Below are 19,158 nucleotides of genomic sequence, written 5' to 3'. Positions count from 1 at the left end.
AACAAATCCTGAGGTGAAGGCAGGAAGAGTCTCATGCCTCCCCAAGGTGCCAGGCATGTTTTCTTTCCTGAAAATAAAATGCTACGTATGGAGAAGAGACAGAAATAAGTCAAGTTGCCAAAAAGAGTTTAAGTTAAGATTGCCATTGCTGGAACACCATCTTTCATGTTTGCAGAACTGCTATGTTTTGTCTAACATCAGACCTTGTACAAGTGGCATGTATTATCAGCCAAGCTTCCACCAGCGTCCCCTCTCTCCCTTTGTATTTTGTTAATGATGTGTAAATAAATATGCATGCTTTGGTTGTAGCCCAGTTGCTCACAAGATTACTCTGGGAAGCACATGGTGCTGAACAAATACTGTAGTCTATTTGTGGGGAAGGGGGTGGTGGGTGGATAGCTCTGCACCTCCTATGTATGGCATTTTAAATTTGTCTGGTAGCTTGTCTGATGTGATTATTCTGGAGAACTCCCTTTTCCAGACATCCTGCTTCAACAAGCCAAAGCTAAATGTTAAGCAGGTGAAAACAACATTATTCATCCTTGTAGGATGCTGTAGATCATCAGGCTAGTTTTGGGTAAGGCATAAAATAAGAGTGCTTGTAATATATAATATGTTTTACATTCTTTGGCTGAATCCCTTTGTGAAATTAGCTTGCTTAAATTCGATAAGATTTCGGCACAGCCTTTTACTTTTAAAAAAGTGAATGGACACATTTTAGATTTAAAAAGAATATGGAGAACTGCAGAGGAGATAACGTCAATTTACGCTGCATCTGCATTGTAGAAATAATGCATTTTGACACTGTTTTAATTGCCATGGCTCAGAGCTATGGAGTTCTTGAATTTGTAGTTTTGTAGCCTTCTACTGTTAGGGAGCTCTGGTGCCACAACAAACTACAAATTCCAGAATTCCATAGCATCAGATCATGGCAGTTAAAGTAGTATCAAACTGCATTATTTCTGCAATGCAGATGTAGCCTTAACCTAGTGAATGAGATAATAAAACCACAGTTATGTACTAAGAGCTTTGCTTGCTTGCCAAGGACTAACATTATGGATGGAATTTTAGGTTGGTTGCAGTGCAATGATCACTTGTTATTGTGTTGTTTCTTTAATGTAGCACATTAATGTAGCACACTATGGAAACAACTGAAAATGAGAGGGGGGGGTAATAAAACCACAATAAAATGATGTAATGTTATTTGTAACAAAATGACAATGCAAACATATTTAATGAGCAACAATTCATTAAATACTGAGAAGAACAGTATTTCAGCCTCTTTTTAAATAAGAGATTGTTTAAACTTTGTTGCTGGTTTTCACTGTGCAGAGCAACTTTAAAAAAGGCTTCTTTCCAGAGATCAGCCTTCCAGGTCTACCCAAAACTAATACAAAATGCTGCTTTGTTGTTGTCAAGTGCCCTCGAGTCGATCTCAACCCATGAAGAACATGTGGATGGGACATCTCCAAGATTCCCAGTCATCCACTGCACTGCTCAGTTTCTGCAGTCATATCCATGACCTCTTTTATACAGCCCACCCATCTTCCTTTCTTTTTACTTCCCTCCACCTTTCCTAGCATTATTGTTTTTTTCCCCACTGAGTTGTGCCTTTTCATTATATGTCCAAAGTATAACATCCTCAGTTTTGTCATCTTGGCTTCTAGGGAGATTTCTGGCTTGATCTGTTCTAGGACCCATTTGTTTGTCTTTTTGGCTGTGCACAGAATCCTCAAACTCTTCTCCAACACCACATCTCAAATGAATTGATTTTCTTCCTATCTTCTTTACTGTCCAGCTCTCACAGCCATACATGGTAATAGAAATACAGTCACTTGTATGATTCTAACTTTTGTGCTCAGTTGTATATCTTTGCATTTTAGGATCTATTTTTAGTTCTTTCATAGCTGCCCTCCCCATTCTTAATCATCTTCTGTCTTCCTGGCTGCAGTCCTCCTTCCTATCAATGTTTGATCCCAAGTATGAGAACTCTTTTACTATTTCCTCATTGTCTAGGTTGAATATATGTAGATTCTCCATGATCGCTATTTTTGGGTTTTTTAATGTTCAACAGTAAACGTGCCTTTGTACTATCTTTCTTGATCTTCCTTAGTAGTTGCTGCATTCAACTAAAGCAAACTAATTAAAAACATAAAGAGTTGTCTATGCAGTTGCAGACCATTTCTCTCTCCAACAGTAACCAATCAGGTATTCCTGGGAAGAATGGGTAGCCAAGAGTCTTTCTAGGAGAATTTTTTTTAACTCAGTTTATTGGGTTGGCTACAAGAACCCTCAAGACTATTTCCCTTATGTATACCAAGAGAAAACGGATCAAAGGAATAATAATAATAATAATAATAATAATAATAATAATAATAATAATAATAATAATAATTTATAGCCTGCCCAATCACAAGGAATCCGGGTGGGTTACAACAGTAAAAGTACATTAAAAATACAATTAAATTCAAAATTAATCCCTTCCCAACCCCTCATCCCAATTCTAAAAGTACAATATTAAATAATCACAATTTAAAAACAGTAAAATACAATAGGGGAAAAATTGGGGGAAATTGGGCAGACAGAGAGACGTGGATCGCAATCGAGTCATATTCGTATTCATATTCGGGGAGAGGAAACTAGGTTGGGAAGGCAAGATTCTCTGAATGAAGTAATTCAGAGTGCCGCTGTCCTCTGCTTTGGTCAGGCCCCACCTGGAATATTGTGTCCAGTTCTGGGCACCACAATTCAAAAAGGACATTGAGAAACTGGAGTGTGTCCAAAGGAGGGCGACTAAAATGGTGAAGGGTCTGGAAACCATGTCCTATGAGGAACTCCTTAGTGAGCTGGAGATGTTTAGCCTGGAGAAGAGAAGGTTAAGAGGTGATATGATAGCCCTGTTTAAATATTTGAAGGGATGTCATATTGAGAAGGGAACAAGCTTGTTTTCTGCAGCTCCAGAGAACAGGACCCGGAACAATGGATACAAGCTACAGGAAAAGAGATTCCACCTCAACATTAGGAAGAACTTCCTGACAGTAAGGGCTGTTCGACAGTGGAACACACTCCCTTGGAGTGTAGTGGAGTCTCCTTCTTTGGAGGTCTTTTAACAGAGACTCGATGGCCATCTGTCGGGTATGCTTTGATTGAGATTTCCTGCATGGCAGGGGGTTGGACTGGATGGCCCTTGCGGTCTCTTCCAACTCTACGATTCTATGATTCTAATTATTTTATTAAGGGGGGAAATTACACAACAATCCACATTCACTCACACATACATGCCAGGACTAAAGAAATCATAAGTTAGTTTGGAATAGCTAGAGGGTGAACTAATGGCAATACTTACACAAGATGAGGCTTGATTCCGGATCCAATTATGAAGGGGATAGCATTGGATAAGGTACCGGGACCAGTCAGAGTTCACAATGACAGAGTGTCCCCATGCCTTCCAACGAGCCCATGATGAAGGATTTGGGGGTTATTTTGTAAGTAAAAACTAGCCTGAAGTCAAAGGTGTTCGTTCTACATCAAAGGAAATCAAATCTGCATTATAAAGGATTGCTTGGTCTGGCAATGTCCAAGTTGAGGATAAAGTTGTAAATCAGCCTTATTGGGCTTGTCTGGCAAAACATCCTGCCTCAATTGCCTGTCTTCCTGACTACAGAGATGTTCAAGTTTCTCATTTGCAACTCCCAAACTATTCTGTTTGATGTGCATATAGGGTAGTGTGGACATACTCCCATTCTTTGGGATCATGGCTGCCCAGAATACAGTATTCGTTTGGGGCCATAGGGAAAACACACACACCAAAATTCAGAAGATTTCAGTTTAGCGTAACAAATGCAAGCACAATGAAATGGAAATAGTAACTCCCTGTGGCTATTCACCCCATGGAATGGGAAGGAAATGTACACCCCCACCTTATTCCTGTGCCCATGGTTAACTGGCATGAATATATCTGGATTGTGGCTAGTGAAATCAGGTTTATTTTGTTCAGCACTGACTGGAGGATCACCCTGCTCTTGGAACACGAAAGGCCCTGTATTGCCATGCATTGGCTGCCATGGAATATGATGGTGTTTGCCAGTGTATGTCACAATAATGTCTTTTAAAAACTCAAGTATCTGGTCATCTTAACTTTGGAGACATGCTGGGAAATACCTTACTAATATTTATTAAATGCTGAGTAACTGAGAGAGAAGTTTTTGTATGAAGGTTCCAATCACCATACAGCTCTGCAGACTTCTTCTATCTATTCTGTTTTTCACTGGATAGATTTTGTTCTGTTATGATCCAAATACTAACAAATCCCTGTTCTACATGTTCAAACTCTATCTTTCACTCAAATTTTGTAATTACATCCAATAGGAACCTCAGTGCCATGTTTCCAGTTATGCACAAATTGTTCTATAGCGTAGAAGTCCAGTTCCTCTGAGATCCTTTTTTTCTGCTCCTTTTCTGTACCATTTTGGACAAATGTAAATTCAGTGCTTCCATTATAGTCATGTTCCCATTTAATGGCTAGGTATCTATCCCCAAATTGTTCCTGATGACTAGGAATGATCAATTCAAAAAGTAATTTATTCAACATTTGACATTTAAGTCCTAGTTCATGCCCCACTTTTGTTTACAGTTTTTAGAAAATAGTTACAGTTTAGAAATTGCTACATGTTAAAACTCACATAATAAAAACAGTGTTTATTATAGACAATGACCATATGCAGTTCAAGGCCTGTTCTCTTACTCTGTCAAAAATGTTCTGATGAAATGGCCTTTAATGGGAACTGAATCATACGTTCATAGAAGAGTCGGCTACAACTGCCATTTAGGGCTATTTCAACCTGTCAGCTCAGAATGCATCTCTAATGCATTTTAACCTCCACGGGATAAATCTGAAAGCTTCCATTTAATGGAAACAGCCTGATAACCAACCCACATCTAATGTATACATATGGGGAGGCTTTGCTATAGTGTCCAGCTTTTAGATGAGCATTTAGCTCATGGGAGAGAAGTGTCCAGCCTTTTGAATTGGTGCTGAAACTGGATTAGTTCATGCTAGGAAAATGAAAAATCCCCAGATGTGTTTGTTTGAAGGACATCACCAGGATCTCAAAAACCTAATTAGAAAGAACTGCATATTTATTTGGGATGGTCACTGACCTAGAAGCTGAGATGATGGGAGTTACAGTTGGCACATCTGGAGGCCTCTTGCAGTCACTTCTTTAACAAAAAGTATTTATTACCTAAGGCAGGTCTGTTGGGGCAAAGTGGCCTTTAAATTACCATATGCTGGGGGCAGCATGATTAGTCATTTTTATGTTGAAATGTTGTGTAGGGGGGTGAAGAAGGTGCACTGGAGACCATGGTGGGCCACACTGAGCCCTCAGGTTATACTTTGCCCACCCCTGCTCTAGAATATTCACAAGTGGCTCCCTATCAGAAATAGCTGTAATTTAGGGCACTTGTTCCCAAACTTTGGTCCTCCAGGTATTTTGGGGTTCAACTCCCAGAAGCACCAGCCAGCTTGGTCTGTAGTCATACATTTCGGGAGCTGAAATCCAAAACATCCAGAAGACGTTTGGGAACCACTGCTTTAGGGTGTTCATATTTATTCCTTTGTAACATTTAGAACCTGTCCTTCTTACAATGAGTGGATTTTCCTGAATGAGTCCTTCAAGGATCTCAAGGCAGCCAATATGGCACTCTTCCTCCTCTATTACAAAGTTAATTCTTTGCCAAGAAAAAGTTTGGATTTCGTACAAAATTCCAGAGATGAATATATTTCTTACCTATGTCTCTGGATGAATTTAAGAAGTAATCCTAACAGCAGGCACATAAACCAGACCAGTCCTCAAAACCACATAAGCTTTCTCCAAGGATTTCTGGGCCAGAATCCTGTTGGGGAGTTATGGATGCACTAAGCACCATAGTTCCAATGCTATGCAGTAACTCCACCCTCCCAATCCCCACTTACAGCCATTGTGATCAATGGCGGTCTATTCCCCTGTCAATCAGGAAGCAGCTGGTTGATGGTCCCCTTCCTTCCCGTGAGCGATCTTTGTTGAGACTGGCAGAAGTGGTGTCCCTGTCACAATTCCTCCTTGTGGAATAGTTTCAGCTCTTAAGGATTCCTTCTGAGACTGAGAACAGGAACTTCCTCTGTTTTTGATAAAATGGAAATAAAAAACTGAGCATGTTAATCCCTGATCTACATCCTGTCCCATCAGGACTGCATAAATAAAGCAGTGCCACTTTGAAGTTTCATCTTCCTTCCTCCATCATTATATTGGAAGACTACTTTCAAAATTCATTTTGGGTAGATAGTTTGCACCTCAGCAGTTAAGGGACTTTGTGGCTATTGGGCTTTCCAGTTCATCTCTTTAGCTTCTACATAATCAGTGGTGTGAATCTCTTATCTTGCCACATCATCAAGATATGGGATCAAGTTTTTGAAACTCATTGTCGTCATTGCAGTCACAATCTCTTTCTGATAAATGTTTGCTCTAGGATAGAACTGATTTGGTTTATGGTTTTGGTTTTGTAAATGAGGAGGCATAACATGAAGTCCTGTAGGACAAAGAGGTGCTAGCATGTAGGGGATTAATGAAATCCGTCTTTCTGTATATAAAATGTTTTTATTTTAAGGGCTGCTCTCGATCAACAAAGATGTTTGAATGTTAGGAAGACAAAAGTGGAGGCACCAAGAAAGTTCCTTTTAAGGTTTCATATACACAAATAGTGATTACATAAGCAAATAAAGAGGGTCCTTGGTGTGGTTTGGTTCCAAGATCCCCCGTGGATACCAAAACCAGTGGATGATCAAGTCCCATTAAATACAATGGCATAGTATAAAATGGTGTCCCTTATATAAAATGGCAAAATCAAGGATTGGATTTTTGGAATTAATATTCAAGCTGTGGATGGTTGAATCTGTGAATATGGCCAACTGTACTGTTGGTGTTATTTCATAGTGCAAATGCTTGTTAAGAGTAAAGCCATAGTCCCAGTGCATCTGTTGCAGTGAAAAAACAGTCAAGTAACTATGGCCTGTTACAGACTGCCAAAATAAAGCTGCTTTGGGTCTCTTTAGAGGTATGCTGTTTAAATGATGCATGCATCCTAAGAATCCGGAAGCTGCAACCAAAGCTGACTCCAGGCTAGGAATGGAGTGTGGCTTTGGCATAACCTCCGGACTCTTAGGACCCATGCATCATTTAAATAGCATACCTCCAAAGAGACCCGAAGCAGCTTTATTTGGGCAGTCTGTAACAGACCTATATCATGGCCCATGCCAGCTCAATCTATGTGCATTTTCAGTTGTTTTCCCTTTTACTTCACTCATCATTATCATCACAGTCTACTTTTACTAGTAAAACTCAAAAGCTTTCAGGTAAAGCTGAAGGAGGAGCTGAGCTGAGACTGAAAAGGGCTAGGAAGAAGTATCAGTGAAAGAAGACTTAAATAGAGTCATAAAACCTTGGTCCTCCAAATGTTTGCATCTGCAGTTCCTACAGTCCTTTACCATTAGATGTGGAAGGCCAATGGTTTGTCATTTTTGACATAAAGAGGGTTAAAGCAGTGGATGATGACAGAGACACAGGAGGTAATTAGTATATATGAAACAAGTTTCTTGTCAGTAGCAACTAAAGTCACCATGTAAAATATATGGCAATCATTTGGCTCTCCAAAATGTTGTTGGACTGCAATTCCCAGCAACCCTAGACAGTGAGATCAGTTACAGCTTAGCAAAATCTGTGACACCTGATTCCCACCTCTGATATAAAACATACTTATAGGCACAGTTTGAAAGAGAGATATTCCATAGTGCACAACTAGTCTGATATAAATGCTTCTATTGTATATAAATATCTCAAATACTTTCATTAAGGAAAAATAAGAAGTAAAGTTCTACCAGTGGTTTGACGTGTGTAATAGTTAAATTGAAATGATTTATTTGGAATTTAAGCTCTTATTGCCATTGCCCAACATTCTGAGAATGTTTGCTCTGACTCTAACTGATAAGAGAATAAAATCCTGGGCCTAATCCAGTTGCAAGACCCAATTAGAGTAGACCCACTGAATCAGTGCAGACTTGGTAGGTCGACATTTAGGTTTTAGAGATTTAGGAAAAGAACAAAATAAATTTACACAGTGCATTTCTCATCCCGCTTGGACAGTGGCCTAGACCAGTTGTTCAGGTAAAACTAATTATAACTAAATCCACTTGAACGTACTGGGATTTCTTATATTTAAATTTGCTAGCTTGCTTCCTTGGTTTTTGTGAGACTTCAGTCCCTGGATTGGGAGCTGTAAATATATGAACCAAGTTTTAAGTAAGCCATTTGACTGGTATTCCTTCACAATGAAGAACTGCATTTTTAAAAATTCTAAGATACTATAATAATCCAGCTTCTAGTGCATCCTCTACTATTGACTGGTCCTAAAAGTAGCATGCCCTTGTAAATCCTTTTCTCTTATTGTATACTAAGAAAACATGGTGTTCTTTTCAAATGCTGATGAGCTACAATATGCTCTTAGTTTATTTAGCAGAGCTGTTGTCCATCATTGTTAATTTTTCTCAGTCTGTTCCATGGAAATGTTAGGTGATTAAGGTGAAGTCCACTGATCCCATTAAGGAAGAAAAGGAAGGCAGCAATGAACTCACACCAGTAGGTGAGTGTAAAACCTGTGAAGGAGATGTAGTCCCTCAAAAGGATTAAGAAGCTCAGCACCCCAGCTGATGAGAGCAGAAAGGAGGCAAGAATGAGGACTGATCCCATTGACCATTTTCTTCTTGAGTTGATGTCTTCACAGACTTGTGAGACCATGAGAAGTTCCAGGCCAAAGATGGCTACTACAACAGCAAAAGACACCATACTTCTTGCAAGAGTCATTCCTATGTTCATTCCTCTGACATTGGCCAAAGTGAGGTTGGTGGCACATCTGAGGGCACTGTTGTTGTTGATGGTACAGAAGTGCCACAATCCAAAGAGCTTTCCTTTGGCAAAAAGCCAGTGTCCATCACACACTGCAATTGAAGACAGGACAACAGATATCGCAACGCAGAGGATGATGAGGCTCCGAATAAATGTCTCAAAAAACAACCTCTTGGGCCTTCTGTGAACATGTAGCCACTGGGCCTTAAAGAGAAATTCCCAAAAGAAATAAAAAAGAGATAGTTAAATCTTGGTATCTATATTTTAAAGCAAGAAGCATTTAAAAACAACAACAACAACAGCATAGCCATCTGATCATTATCCACAGGGTGGTTAATTGTCAGTGATAGTTATACCTAAAATGTACAAAATGACATCCATTTACTATTTCTCCACCACTGCAATTTATTTTACTCTTTGTCTAATCATAATAGTTGTTGTTATTGGGGTATCATAACATGGAGAATTTGGGTGCAGAGTGCTGGGTGTACATGGATATGTGAAGGTGAGACATGAGTCTTACCAGAAGTTCACAGAACAGCTAACTGAACACGTGAAAAGGTTGGTGTACAAACCTCACCCACTTCCGTCTTCAGTGATCTGGATCCATACAGGGATCCGGTTCTGGATTACAGGAAGAGCTTCTACACATATAGCAGGGACTCTCCTATTCTGACTCTCACTATCCTCATATGCAAAGGGGTCTCGTTACACCTTTGGGACTAACTGTGCGAAAGATGTTGTAGCATAAATTTTCGCAGACTTGGTCTACTTCCTCAGATGTATGAATCATTCCGTGCATCAGCTGAGGAAGTAGACTAAGTCCATGAAAGCTTATGCTACAACTTCCTTCTCACAGTTAGTCTTGAAGATGCTACAAGGCCCCTTTGCATACTGATATTCCAAAGGTGGCGAAGTCTCTGAATTCTGTTCTCACATAGAAAGTGATAGTGAAAGAAGGACTGGCTATCATGTTCTTTTCCTCATGCATTCAGTTTAGCCTTAATCTGAATGCCTGAACAAGGTTACAGAAAGATCAGAGAGACGAAGATGGCAGTAGTCAAGGCAAAACAATAACAACCAAAAACAAACCAGAAGATAGATTAGTTTTTTTCCCTGTGAGGGCAGAAAGGTAGAGCCATGTTTTTACACAAATGTCATAAAAGGAAATGTTGACAGACATACTGAGCCTGAGAGATGAAAAGGAATCCACTGTAGATATAACAAATACTGGGCTACCTTATAGAGGTTGTTTAAAACAGGAGAGAGCAGATTCCAGCCTTGCGGGATCTGCTTTGCTTTTTGCTAGATTCTTGAGACAAAAGCAAAATAATGACTGAGGGGATAGAGCCATTTACCTACAGCATTCCCATTCCTAAAGAACCTGCACATACTATAGGGTTTCTGACCTAATGGCCCCTCCAAAAGTATGCAATCGGTTTTAAAAAAGCAATTTTACAACAAATTTTCAGTTACTTGGAGGCAGAAATCCTTGCCGCCCTATTACAAAACTACTTAAGGATTTACTAACAAATCCTGATATCGATTCTCCCCCGCCCCACAGCCCCACTGAAAGGGTGTGTGAAGTACTTTGGAGACCCTAAAGTGCTTTATAAATGCTAATGATTATTTCCAGTGTGTGTATGTATGTATCTCTAGCTACACGTATAGATAGATATATAATGTTGAATGTTGTGTGCTGTCAAGTTGTTATGGTGATCCTAAGATGAACCTATAACAGGGTTTTCTTGGCAAGTTTCTTCAGAGAGGATTTGCCATTATTATTCTCTGAGGGCGAGAGAGTGTTACTTCCCAAAGGTCACCCTGTGGGTTTCCACGGCTGAGCAGGGATTTGAACCATGCTCTCCAGAATTATAGTCCAGGGCTTAAACCACTACTACATCACGCTGGCTCACTCAAATAATACCAAGCTGTTTCCATTCCCCAGAAGCCAATTTCACAATGTAAAAGCACCCACAATGTGCATGTCGCCCTTGTTCAGTCATTTTTCGGCTTTTCTTACTTGCAACCCCTGCAGCGTGTCTTATTTTCAAATAGCCCTTGTACAAAGCCTTCCAGGAACTGCCAAGCGGGAACCAGTTTTTGCTGAAACATCAGCAGTAACATGCCAGTGAAGGGATAGAGTTGCTGATCTTTGTAAACAAGTCATTGTATTCCAAGAGGGAGGAGAGGAAATGGAACAATTTAGGAAAAAACATTGGAGTCTTTTTTAGTCAACAAACTCTATCCAAAACTCCATCCTGTTTCAGCTGTTTTATCCTCATTTATATTGTAAGGAGCTTTGACTCCCATTTGGGAGAAATGTGAGATACAAATCCTACTTGTTTTTTCAGTAAATTAGAATATTATTTTAGTATTTTAGGACAGCTTGGCATAGTGGTTTGAGTGTTGGACTATGACTCTGAAAACCAGGGTTCAAATCCCACTTCGTTCGTGTAAACCCACTTTCCCAAAACCACACCACAGTGTCAACATCAGCTGGATTTGGGGAAGTTAAATTCCTTTTTTTCAGGGGGGAGGGACACCAAAAAAGCAAGATGCCTATTTGCAGGATGTAGGGTCTTCTCAGCAATTTTGAGTTCATACAATAATATTTATTATTATACAGGAAACGTTTCCTTAGAATGAAAGAAAGAGAAAGAAAGAAAGAAAACATGCAAACTCCTTTTTTAGGGGGAAGGAATTTTTAAAAAGCATGCCCATTGTATGACTAGGGTCTTCTTCTCTTTTTTCATCATTGAGTTCTAGAATAACATTATAGGCATATATTGTACAGAAAGTTTCCTTAATGAAAGAGGAAGAAGGGAGAGGAGAGAGAGAGAAGAGAAAGAAAAGAAACAAAAGGAGAAAGAAAGTGCCCCAGAGAGGCCTGAACACTTTCCAGGGGACAGGGCTCCCGCTTAAGCCCCAGCCCCGCCCGAGAGCCCACAGGTGTCCCAGCGAAGGTCCTGCTGGCCCAGAGGCTGCTGTGAGGGGCCGGCAAGGCTGCCTTCTTCGCGAGACAGAGAACAAAGGAGGCGGGCGGCAGGGGAGCAAAGCCCCTCCCTGCCCAGGGCCCAGGCCACTCTCTCTCTCCTCCATCCAAGGCAAGGAGGAGGAGGAGGAGGGGGGCAGGATCCCTCTTGCCTGACCCTGCTTTGGCCCCGGATTACCTGGACTGCGATGGCTGTCCATGATGCCTTCTGGCTCCTTCAGAGGAGGAGGAGGCAAAAGGCAGAGGGCAACTTTAGGGGCTGCCTTGGTTTCTGGGGGGGGGGGGGGAGGAAAGTCCCTCCTGGCTTGCCCTCCTTCCCCTTTCAGAGGCAGGGCTGGCTGCTCAGGCAGGACTAGGAAGGAGCCCCAGCAGCGCCTGCTGCCTCCCCCTGCCTCCAGCGGGTCCGCAATCCTCGGAGAATCCCAGGGATGGGGATGGTGGGTCGCCCCTTGGAGTTGTTTCCCTCTGGCTGAGTCAGCAGGCAGCGCACAGCAGCAGCAGCAAACAAGAGCTCCCAGGAGGAGGAGAGGAGGGAGCCAGAGAGAGCAGGCAGAAGCGGATGGAGCCGGCCCTGGGCGTTCCAGGAGGAGGAGGGACCGTGGGAACTCCAGCCTGGAGGGAGAGAGCCCTAGAGAGCCCCGGAGCAAGAGGGCCCTGCTGCGGCTGGAGGGGGAGGCCTGCCCTGCTGCTTGCCACTCCAGGGCTCCCTCCCCCAAGGGATCTCCCCTCCAAAGGAGGACAACATGCACAAGGAAAGCTCAAAACCTCCTAGAGGTCCGAGAGTTGGGAGAGAGACTCCCCCAGCCCGCGCCCAAAGGAGAAGCCACCCAGCCCCTGCGTCAAGACCTCCGCCCTTCATGCTCTTAGGCTCAAAAAAGGAATGCACTTGGACAGAAAGGTTGGGATGGAGGGCAGGTCTGGGGGGAAAGGAGGCCACCTGCTCACCCTGAAAGAGCACTGAACCCTGTCTCTCTCTTGGAGCCAAAGGGAGAGCACATGTCCCCCTTTTGGCTTGCTGTTTTCAAACCAACTAAACCAAACCTAGAAAGCGGTCCTATGAAGTGGTGTGATTCTGGACCAATGGAAAACCACTGGAGACCTTGGACAAGTCAAACTCTCTCAGCCTCAGGGGAGGGCTAAACTGCCTGAACTGACCTGCCAAGAAAAAAAAAATGAAGGGTCATCACCTTATTGGAAACAACTGAAGGCACACAACACAACAAAACAAACAACAAAAATCACATTTGTGAAAGCTGCCTTTAACAACTTGTGGCCCTGCTTTATTGGGGGGGAGATTCTGGCAGTGGTACTTCAAAAAAAAGAATTCAGAGCTCATGCTGAAGAAAAGGATGCCCATCTCATCTTGAAATGGCCTTTCCACTTGCTCCACATGATCCAGAGTTTCACTCCATGCTGCAGTAGCCCTGAAAAGTGATACAATTTAGGCACAGTATCACAGTATCATGGCTCTGAGGGAGAGAGAAAGGCGGCCCAGTACCATAAGGGGCTGCCTAAGACAATGGCCTCCCTCCCTACGTCATCTTTCGGCCTCTGGGGAGAGAGAGGACTGGCCCAGTTCCATCAGGGCTGGCCTTAAGAAAGAGTCTCCTCCCTCCCTGTCATCTTTCGGCCTCTGAGTAGAGAATAGGCTGGCCCATTCCACGTGCTGGCCTGAAGAAAAGGCTCCCTCCCTCCCTAATGTCATCTTTCGGCCTCTGAAGGGAGAGGAAGGCTGCCCAGTCCATCAGGGGCTGCCTGAAGAAAGAGCTTCTCTCCTCCCTAACTGTCATGCTTTCGCTCTGAGGGAAGAGAAGAGCGGCCCAGTTCCATCAGGGGCTGGCCTGAAGAAGAGTCTTCTCCCTCCCTAACTGTCATCTTTCGGCCTCTGAGGGAGAGAGAAGGCTGCCCAGTTACATCAGGCTGGCCTGAAGACAGAGGCTCCTCCTCCTAACTGTCACTTTCGTCCTTGAGGGAGAGGAAGGAGGCCCAGTTCCATAGGGCTGGCCTGAAGAAAGAGGCTCCTCCCTCCCTAACTGTCATCTTTCGGCCTCTGAGGAGAGAAAGGCTGGCCCAGTTCCATCAGGGGCTGGCCTGAAGAAAGAGGCCTCCTCCCTCCATAACTGTCATCTTTCGGCCTCTGAGGGAAAGAGAAGGCTGGCCCAGTTCCATCAGGCGGGGCCTGAAGAAAAGGCTCCTCCCTCCCTAACGGTCATCTTTCGGCCTCTGAGGGAAATAGAAGGCGGCCCAGTTCCTCATGGGCTGGCCTGAAGAAAGAGGCTTCTCCTCACTACTTCATCTTTCGCCTCTGAGGAGAGAGAAGGCCTGGCCCCAGTTCCATCAGGGGCAGCTGAGAATAGCGTTCTCCCTCCCTAACTCATCTTTCGCCTCTGAGGAGAGAGAAGCTGCCCCCAGTTCCATCAGGGGCTGCCTGAAAGAAGAGGCGTCTCCCTCCCTAACTGTCATCTTTCGCCTCTGAGGGAAGAGAAGGTGCGCCCAGTTTCCATCAGGGGCTGGCCTGAAGAAGAGGCTTCTCCCTCCCTAAAACTGTCCTTTCGGCCTCTGAGGAGAGAGAAGCTGCTCAGTTCCATCAGGGGCTGGCACTAAGAAAGAGGCTCTCCCTCCCTAACTGTCATCTTCGGCCTCCTGAGGGAGAGAGAGGCTGCCAGTACCATCAGGGGCTGGCCTGAAGACAAGGGCTCCTCCCTCCCTAACTGTCATCTTTCGGCCTCTGAGGGAGAGAGAAGGCTGGCCCAGTTCCATCAGGGGCTGGCCTGAGAGAAAGAGCTCCTCCCTCCCTTGTCATCTTTCGGCCTAGGAGGGAGAAGAAGGCTGGCCCAGTTCCATCAGGGGCTGCCTGAAGAAAGAGCTCCTCCCTCCCTAATGTCATCTTTCGGCCTCTGAGGGAGAGAGAAGGCTGGCCCAGTTCCATCAGGGGCTGGCTGAAGAAAGAGGCTCCTCCTCCCTAACTGTCATCTTTCGGCCTCTGAGGGAGAGAGAAGGCTGGCCCAGTTCCATCAGGGGCTGGCCTGAAGAAAGAGGCTTCTCCCTCCCTAACTGTCATCTTTCGGCCTCTGAGGGAGAGAGAGAGCGGCCAGTTCCATCAGGGGCTTGGCCTGAAGACAGAGGCTCTCCCTCCCTAACTGTCATCTTTCGGCCTCTGAGGGAGAGAGAGGCTGGCCCAGTTCATCAGGGGCTGGCCTGAAGAAAGAGGCTCCTCCCTCCCTAATGTCATCTTTCGGCCTCTGAGGGAAGAGAGAAGGCTGGCCCAGTTCCATCAGGGGCTGGCCTGAAGAAAGACTTCCCCTCCCTAACTGCATCTTTCGGCCTCTGAGGGAGAGAGAAGGCTGGCCCAGTACCATCAGGGGCTGGCCTGAAGAAAGAGGCTCCTCCTCCCTAACTGTCATCTTCGGCTCTGAGGGAGAGAGTAGGCTGGCCCATTTCATCAGGGGCTGGCCTGAAGAAAGAGGCTCCTCCACTCCTCTGTCATCTTTCGGCCTCTGAGGGAGAGAGAAGGCTGGCCCAGTTCCATCAGGGGCTGGCCTGAAGAAGAGGCTCCTCCCCCCTAACTGTCATCTTTCGGCCTCTGAGGGAGAGAGAAGGCTGGCCCAGTTCCATCAGGGATGGCCTGAAGAAAGAGGCTTCTCCCTCCCTGTCATCTTTCGGCCTCTGAGGGAGAGAGAAGGCTGGCCCAGTTCCATCAGGGGAGGCCTGAAGAAAGAGGCTCCTCCCTCCCTAACTGTCATCTTTCGGCCTCTGAGGGAGAGAGTAGGCTGGCCCAGTACCATCAGGGGCTGGCTGAAGAAAGAGGCTCCTCCTCCCTAACTGTCATCTTTCGGCCTCTGAGGGAGAGAGAAGGCTGGCCCAGTTCCATCAGGGGCTGGTCTGAAGAAAGAGGCTCCTCCCTCCCTAACTGTCATCTTTTGGCCTCGAGGGAGAGAGTAGGCTGGCCCAGTACCATCAGGGGCTAGCCTGAAGAAGAGGCTCCTCCCTCCCTAACTGTCATATTTCGGCCTCTGGAGGGGAGAGAAGGCTGGCCCAGTTCCATCAGGGGTAGCCTGAAGAAAGAGGCTCCTCCCTCCCTAACTGTCATATTTTGGCCTCTGAGGGAGAGAGTAGCTGGCCCAGTACCATCAGGGGCTAGCCTGAAGAAGAGGCTCCTCCCTCCCTAACTGTCATCTTTCAGCCTCTGAGGGAGAGAAAGGCTGGCCCAGTTCCACTCAGGGGCTGGCCTGAAGAAAAGGCTCCTCCCTCCCTAACTGTCATTTCGGCCTCTGAGGGAGAGAGTAGGCTGGCCCAGTACCATCAGGGGATAGCCTGAAGAAAGAGGCTCCTCCCTCCCTAACTCTTATTTCGGCCTCTGAGGAGGAGAGAAGGCTGGCCAGTTCCATCAGGGCTAGCCTGAAGAAAGAGGCTCCTCCCTCCCTAACTGTCATATTTCGGCCTCTGAGGGAGAGAGTAGGCTGGCCCAGTTCCATCAGGCTAGCCTGAAAAAGAGGCCCCCTCTCTATAATGTCATCCTTCAGCCTGTGAGGGAGAGAATAGGGTGGCCAGCTCCATCAGGGCTAGCCTGAAGAAGAAGAGCCCTCCCTCCGGTCCATCTGCTTTAGTCCAGGCCTCAGAGGGAGAGAAGAATACTGGACCTGATCCCTCCCCCCTTCACCCTCCCTTCTCCTTTGTGTTGTGTCTTTTAGATTGTAAGCCTGGAGGCAGGGAACCGTCTATTATCCCCTCTGTTGTAAACGCTCGGATCCTAGTGATTGGGCGGTATATAAATAAAACTTATTATTATTATTATTATTATTATTATTATATTATTATTATTATCAGATCCAAAGAGCTGCAGCCACACTGTTAACTGTAGCAGGTTGCAGAGACCATAATACTGCCCTTTGAAGCAGCTCCACTGGCTGCCAATGTGTTTCCTGCACAATCAAAGTGCTGGTTATGACCTAGAGAGCCCTGTATGGCTCAGGTACAGGCTTTTGGCGGACCGTATCCCCCTGAATAAGCAGGCCTGAGCCTTGGATCACAGGAAAGGCCCTGCCCTCATCGCACCTCCATCACAACACGGTGGGGATGCGAGAGAGGGCCTTCTCATCAGTGACTGTCCCTGGATTCTAGAAGTCCCTGGAGTTTATCAGACAAGGGAAATTGGAAGTATAATCCAATGGCAATCTGAACTCAATCATGGGGTTTCACATTATTGCATGATAGACTACCACACACAATTTCGGGCAATGGGAAGTCAGCCCAAACACAATCATGGGGTTTCACGTTATTGCATGATAGACTACCACATGCTATGTACTGTATATGCATTATCCTACTTGAGAGTATGTATTTTCCCTGGAAAATGATTAACCATCCATTATGAAGCCAAGCCCTCCCTCCAGTCCATCTGCCTTGGTCCAGGCCTTAGAGGTAGATAGGAACTGCTGGACCTCCTACCCTTTCCCTCCACCACTCCCTTCTCCTTCTGTGTCATGTCTTTTTAGATTGTAAGCCCAAGGGCAGGGAACCGTCTAACTAAAAAGATTGCATGTACAGCGCTGTGTAAATTTACAGCGCTTCATAAATAAAGGTTAATAATAATAATGCAATTTCGAGCAATGCAGTTCAAATGCAATTCAAATTCACGTAAATTCACTGAACTAGCAAATTCACATGAATGCGTTCTGGCCCCACTTTCTTTTCATTCGAAATTAAGAGAAATTCCTCCCATGTGATAAAGTCCCCTGCCTAAGGAGGCTAGAATGCCCCCTAGCTGTATTTCCATCAGCAGGCAAAACCTTTTCTTTTATTCCGACAGGCATTTAAAACAAAGTTTTTAAGGAACAGCCTAATGGGTGCTGTATTGTTTTAAAATGAACTGTAAAGAGATCTAGGATCATTTCCAACTCTGTAATTCTTGACTGGCAAGAATTTTGTAGTGCTAACACCTTGAGGCAATGCTTCTTAACAAAGAGATGGCAATCATGCAGCCCTCCAGTTATTATCAGACTGCAAGTCCTAGCAGCCCTAAGCATAGTCAGTGGCAAGAAATGTTGAGATTTCTAGTCCAACCACTTATAGGAGGCCAAATTGTTCCTATCCTTGCCTGAAGACTTCAGGAAAGATAGTGGATGACTTGTAACACTCTGATATTTCAGGGGCAGAATGTCTGAAGAAAGCAGCAAAGATGGCTGACTGGCTGGGGTCTGTCGGCCATCCATCCTTCTTTATTTCCACTTTTAATAAGAGAAGGCCTGTGTATATAGCAGGAAGTGAGTATGTGTTGTTATTCAGACAGTAAGAAGAGAGTTGACTTTGCTTTTTTGCAGGAAATCTTATGACACCATGGCTTTTCTGAAAAGCCGATGAGGAACAAGAATCTATTGGAGTGCCAATGCTGTGAACCTTTTGACTTATACTCAGTCTGCCTATGTGTAGAAATCAGCCTTGTATCACAGAATCGCCACCAGTTTCTACTGACTTCTTTCTAAGGAAACAGGACCCTGGGCAACTGCTGGAACAACCAAAACGCCTCGCTTCTTAGAACTGGGGCAAAGACAGCTGACAAAACATTGTGACTAGAACACAATCAAACTAAAGATAGTTTGATGGTGCAGAATGTAGTTGATTCAGTGAAAGCTCCAAGTATAGGAAATTTGTAAATTTATTACCACACAGGGTGTGAGAATCTTTGTCACTGTTGTTGTTTTAAATTCAGCAGACTGATTCGTCTACTTCTTTAGATGTTGCTCCTCATAAAAGTGATAGAGATAATGACAGCACACATTACAAAACATTGTAGTGGAAGAATGCTGATTTAGCAATACTGGGCTGTTCGGAATCACTGAAACCTACACCTGCTACTTACTCTGTGTGTCACTTGCATTTTATATGCCATGAAACAAATACAAAAGGGAAGGATCTCAATCATAAGAACTCATACCCAGCAAGAAAATAAACCAAATAACCAAAACAGTATGTAATATATTAAGAATGTATGAAAAATAATCACCCGCTGTGATAACATCAGCAATATTAAAATGTATACACAAATAGTAAACAATCACAAAATTGCAAGGCTATAATAGATTGCCAGCTACTTATGCCATAAACTGCAGAAATGATACAGAATGACTAACATTACTAGTGACTCAAATCTACCTCAGTACATTTTATGAATGCTAGCAAGACAAATAAACAATGGTTAAACATCACAGAGATGGAGGTCTAAACAGA

General features: G+C 44.3%; 1 protein-coding gene across 1 annotated transcript; it reads right to left on the bottom strand.

The window, feature by feature from the left end:
- Positions 1–7,176: 7,176 nt before the first annotated feature.
- On the bottom strand, positions 7,177–13,472 carry TMEM37 (transmembrane protein 37). Its single transcript, XM_042458572.1, has 3 exons — positions 13,468–13,472; positions 12,110–12,146; positions 7,177–9,140 (listed from the first exon to the last, which is right to left on the bottom strand). The coding sequence occupies exons 1-3, from the start codon at positions 13,470–13,472 to the stop codon at positions 8,544–8,546; spliced, it is 639 nt and encodes a 212-aa protein (XP_042314506.1). The 3' UTR covers positions 7,177–8,543.
- Positions 13,473–19,158: the final 5,686 nt, after the last annotated feature.

This window comes from Sceloporus undulatus, chromosome 1, assembly GCF_019175285.1.
Source record: "Sceloporus undulatus isolate JIND9_A2432 ecotype Alabama chromosome 1, SceUnd_v1.1, whole genome shotgun sequence".
NCBI lineage: Eukaryota > Metazoa > Chordata > Lepidosauria > Squamata > Phrynosomatidae > Sceloporus > Sceloporus undulatus.
Note: the sequence above shows the minus strand (reverse complement) of the source record. Positions and strands in the feature narration are given on the sequence as shown.

Coding starts and splice junctions, on each gene's coding strand:
- TMEM37 (XM_042458572.1), bottom strand. Junction 9,141..12,109: donor GGACAGCCATCGCAGTCCAG/GTAATCCGGGGC, acceptor TTTCTCTTTAAG/GCCCAGTGGCTACATGTTCA.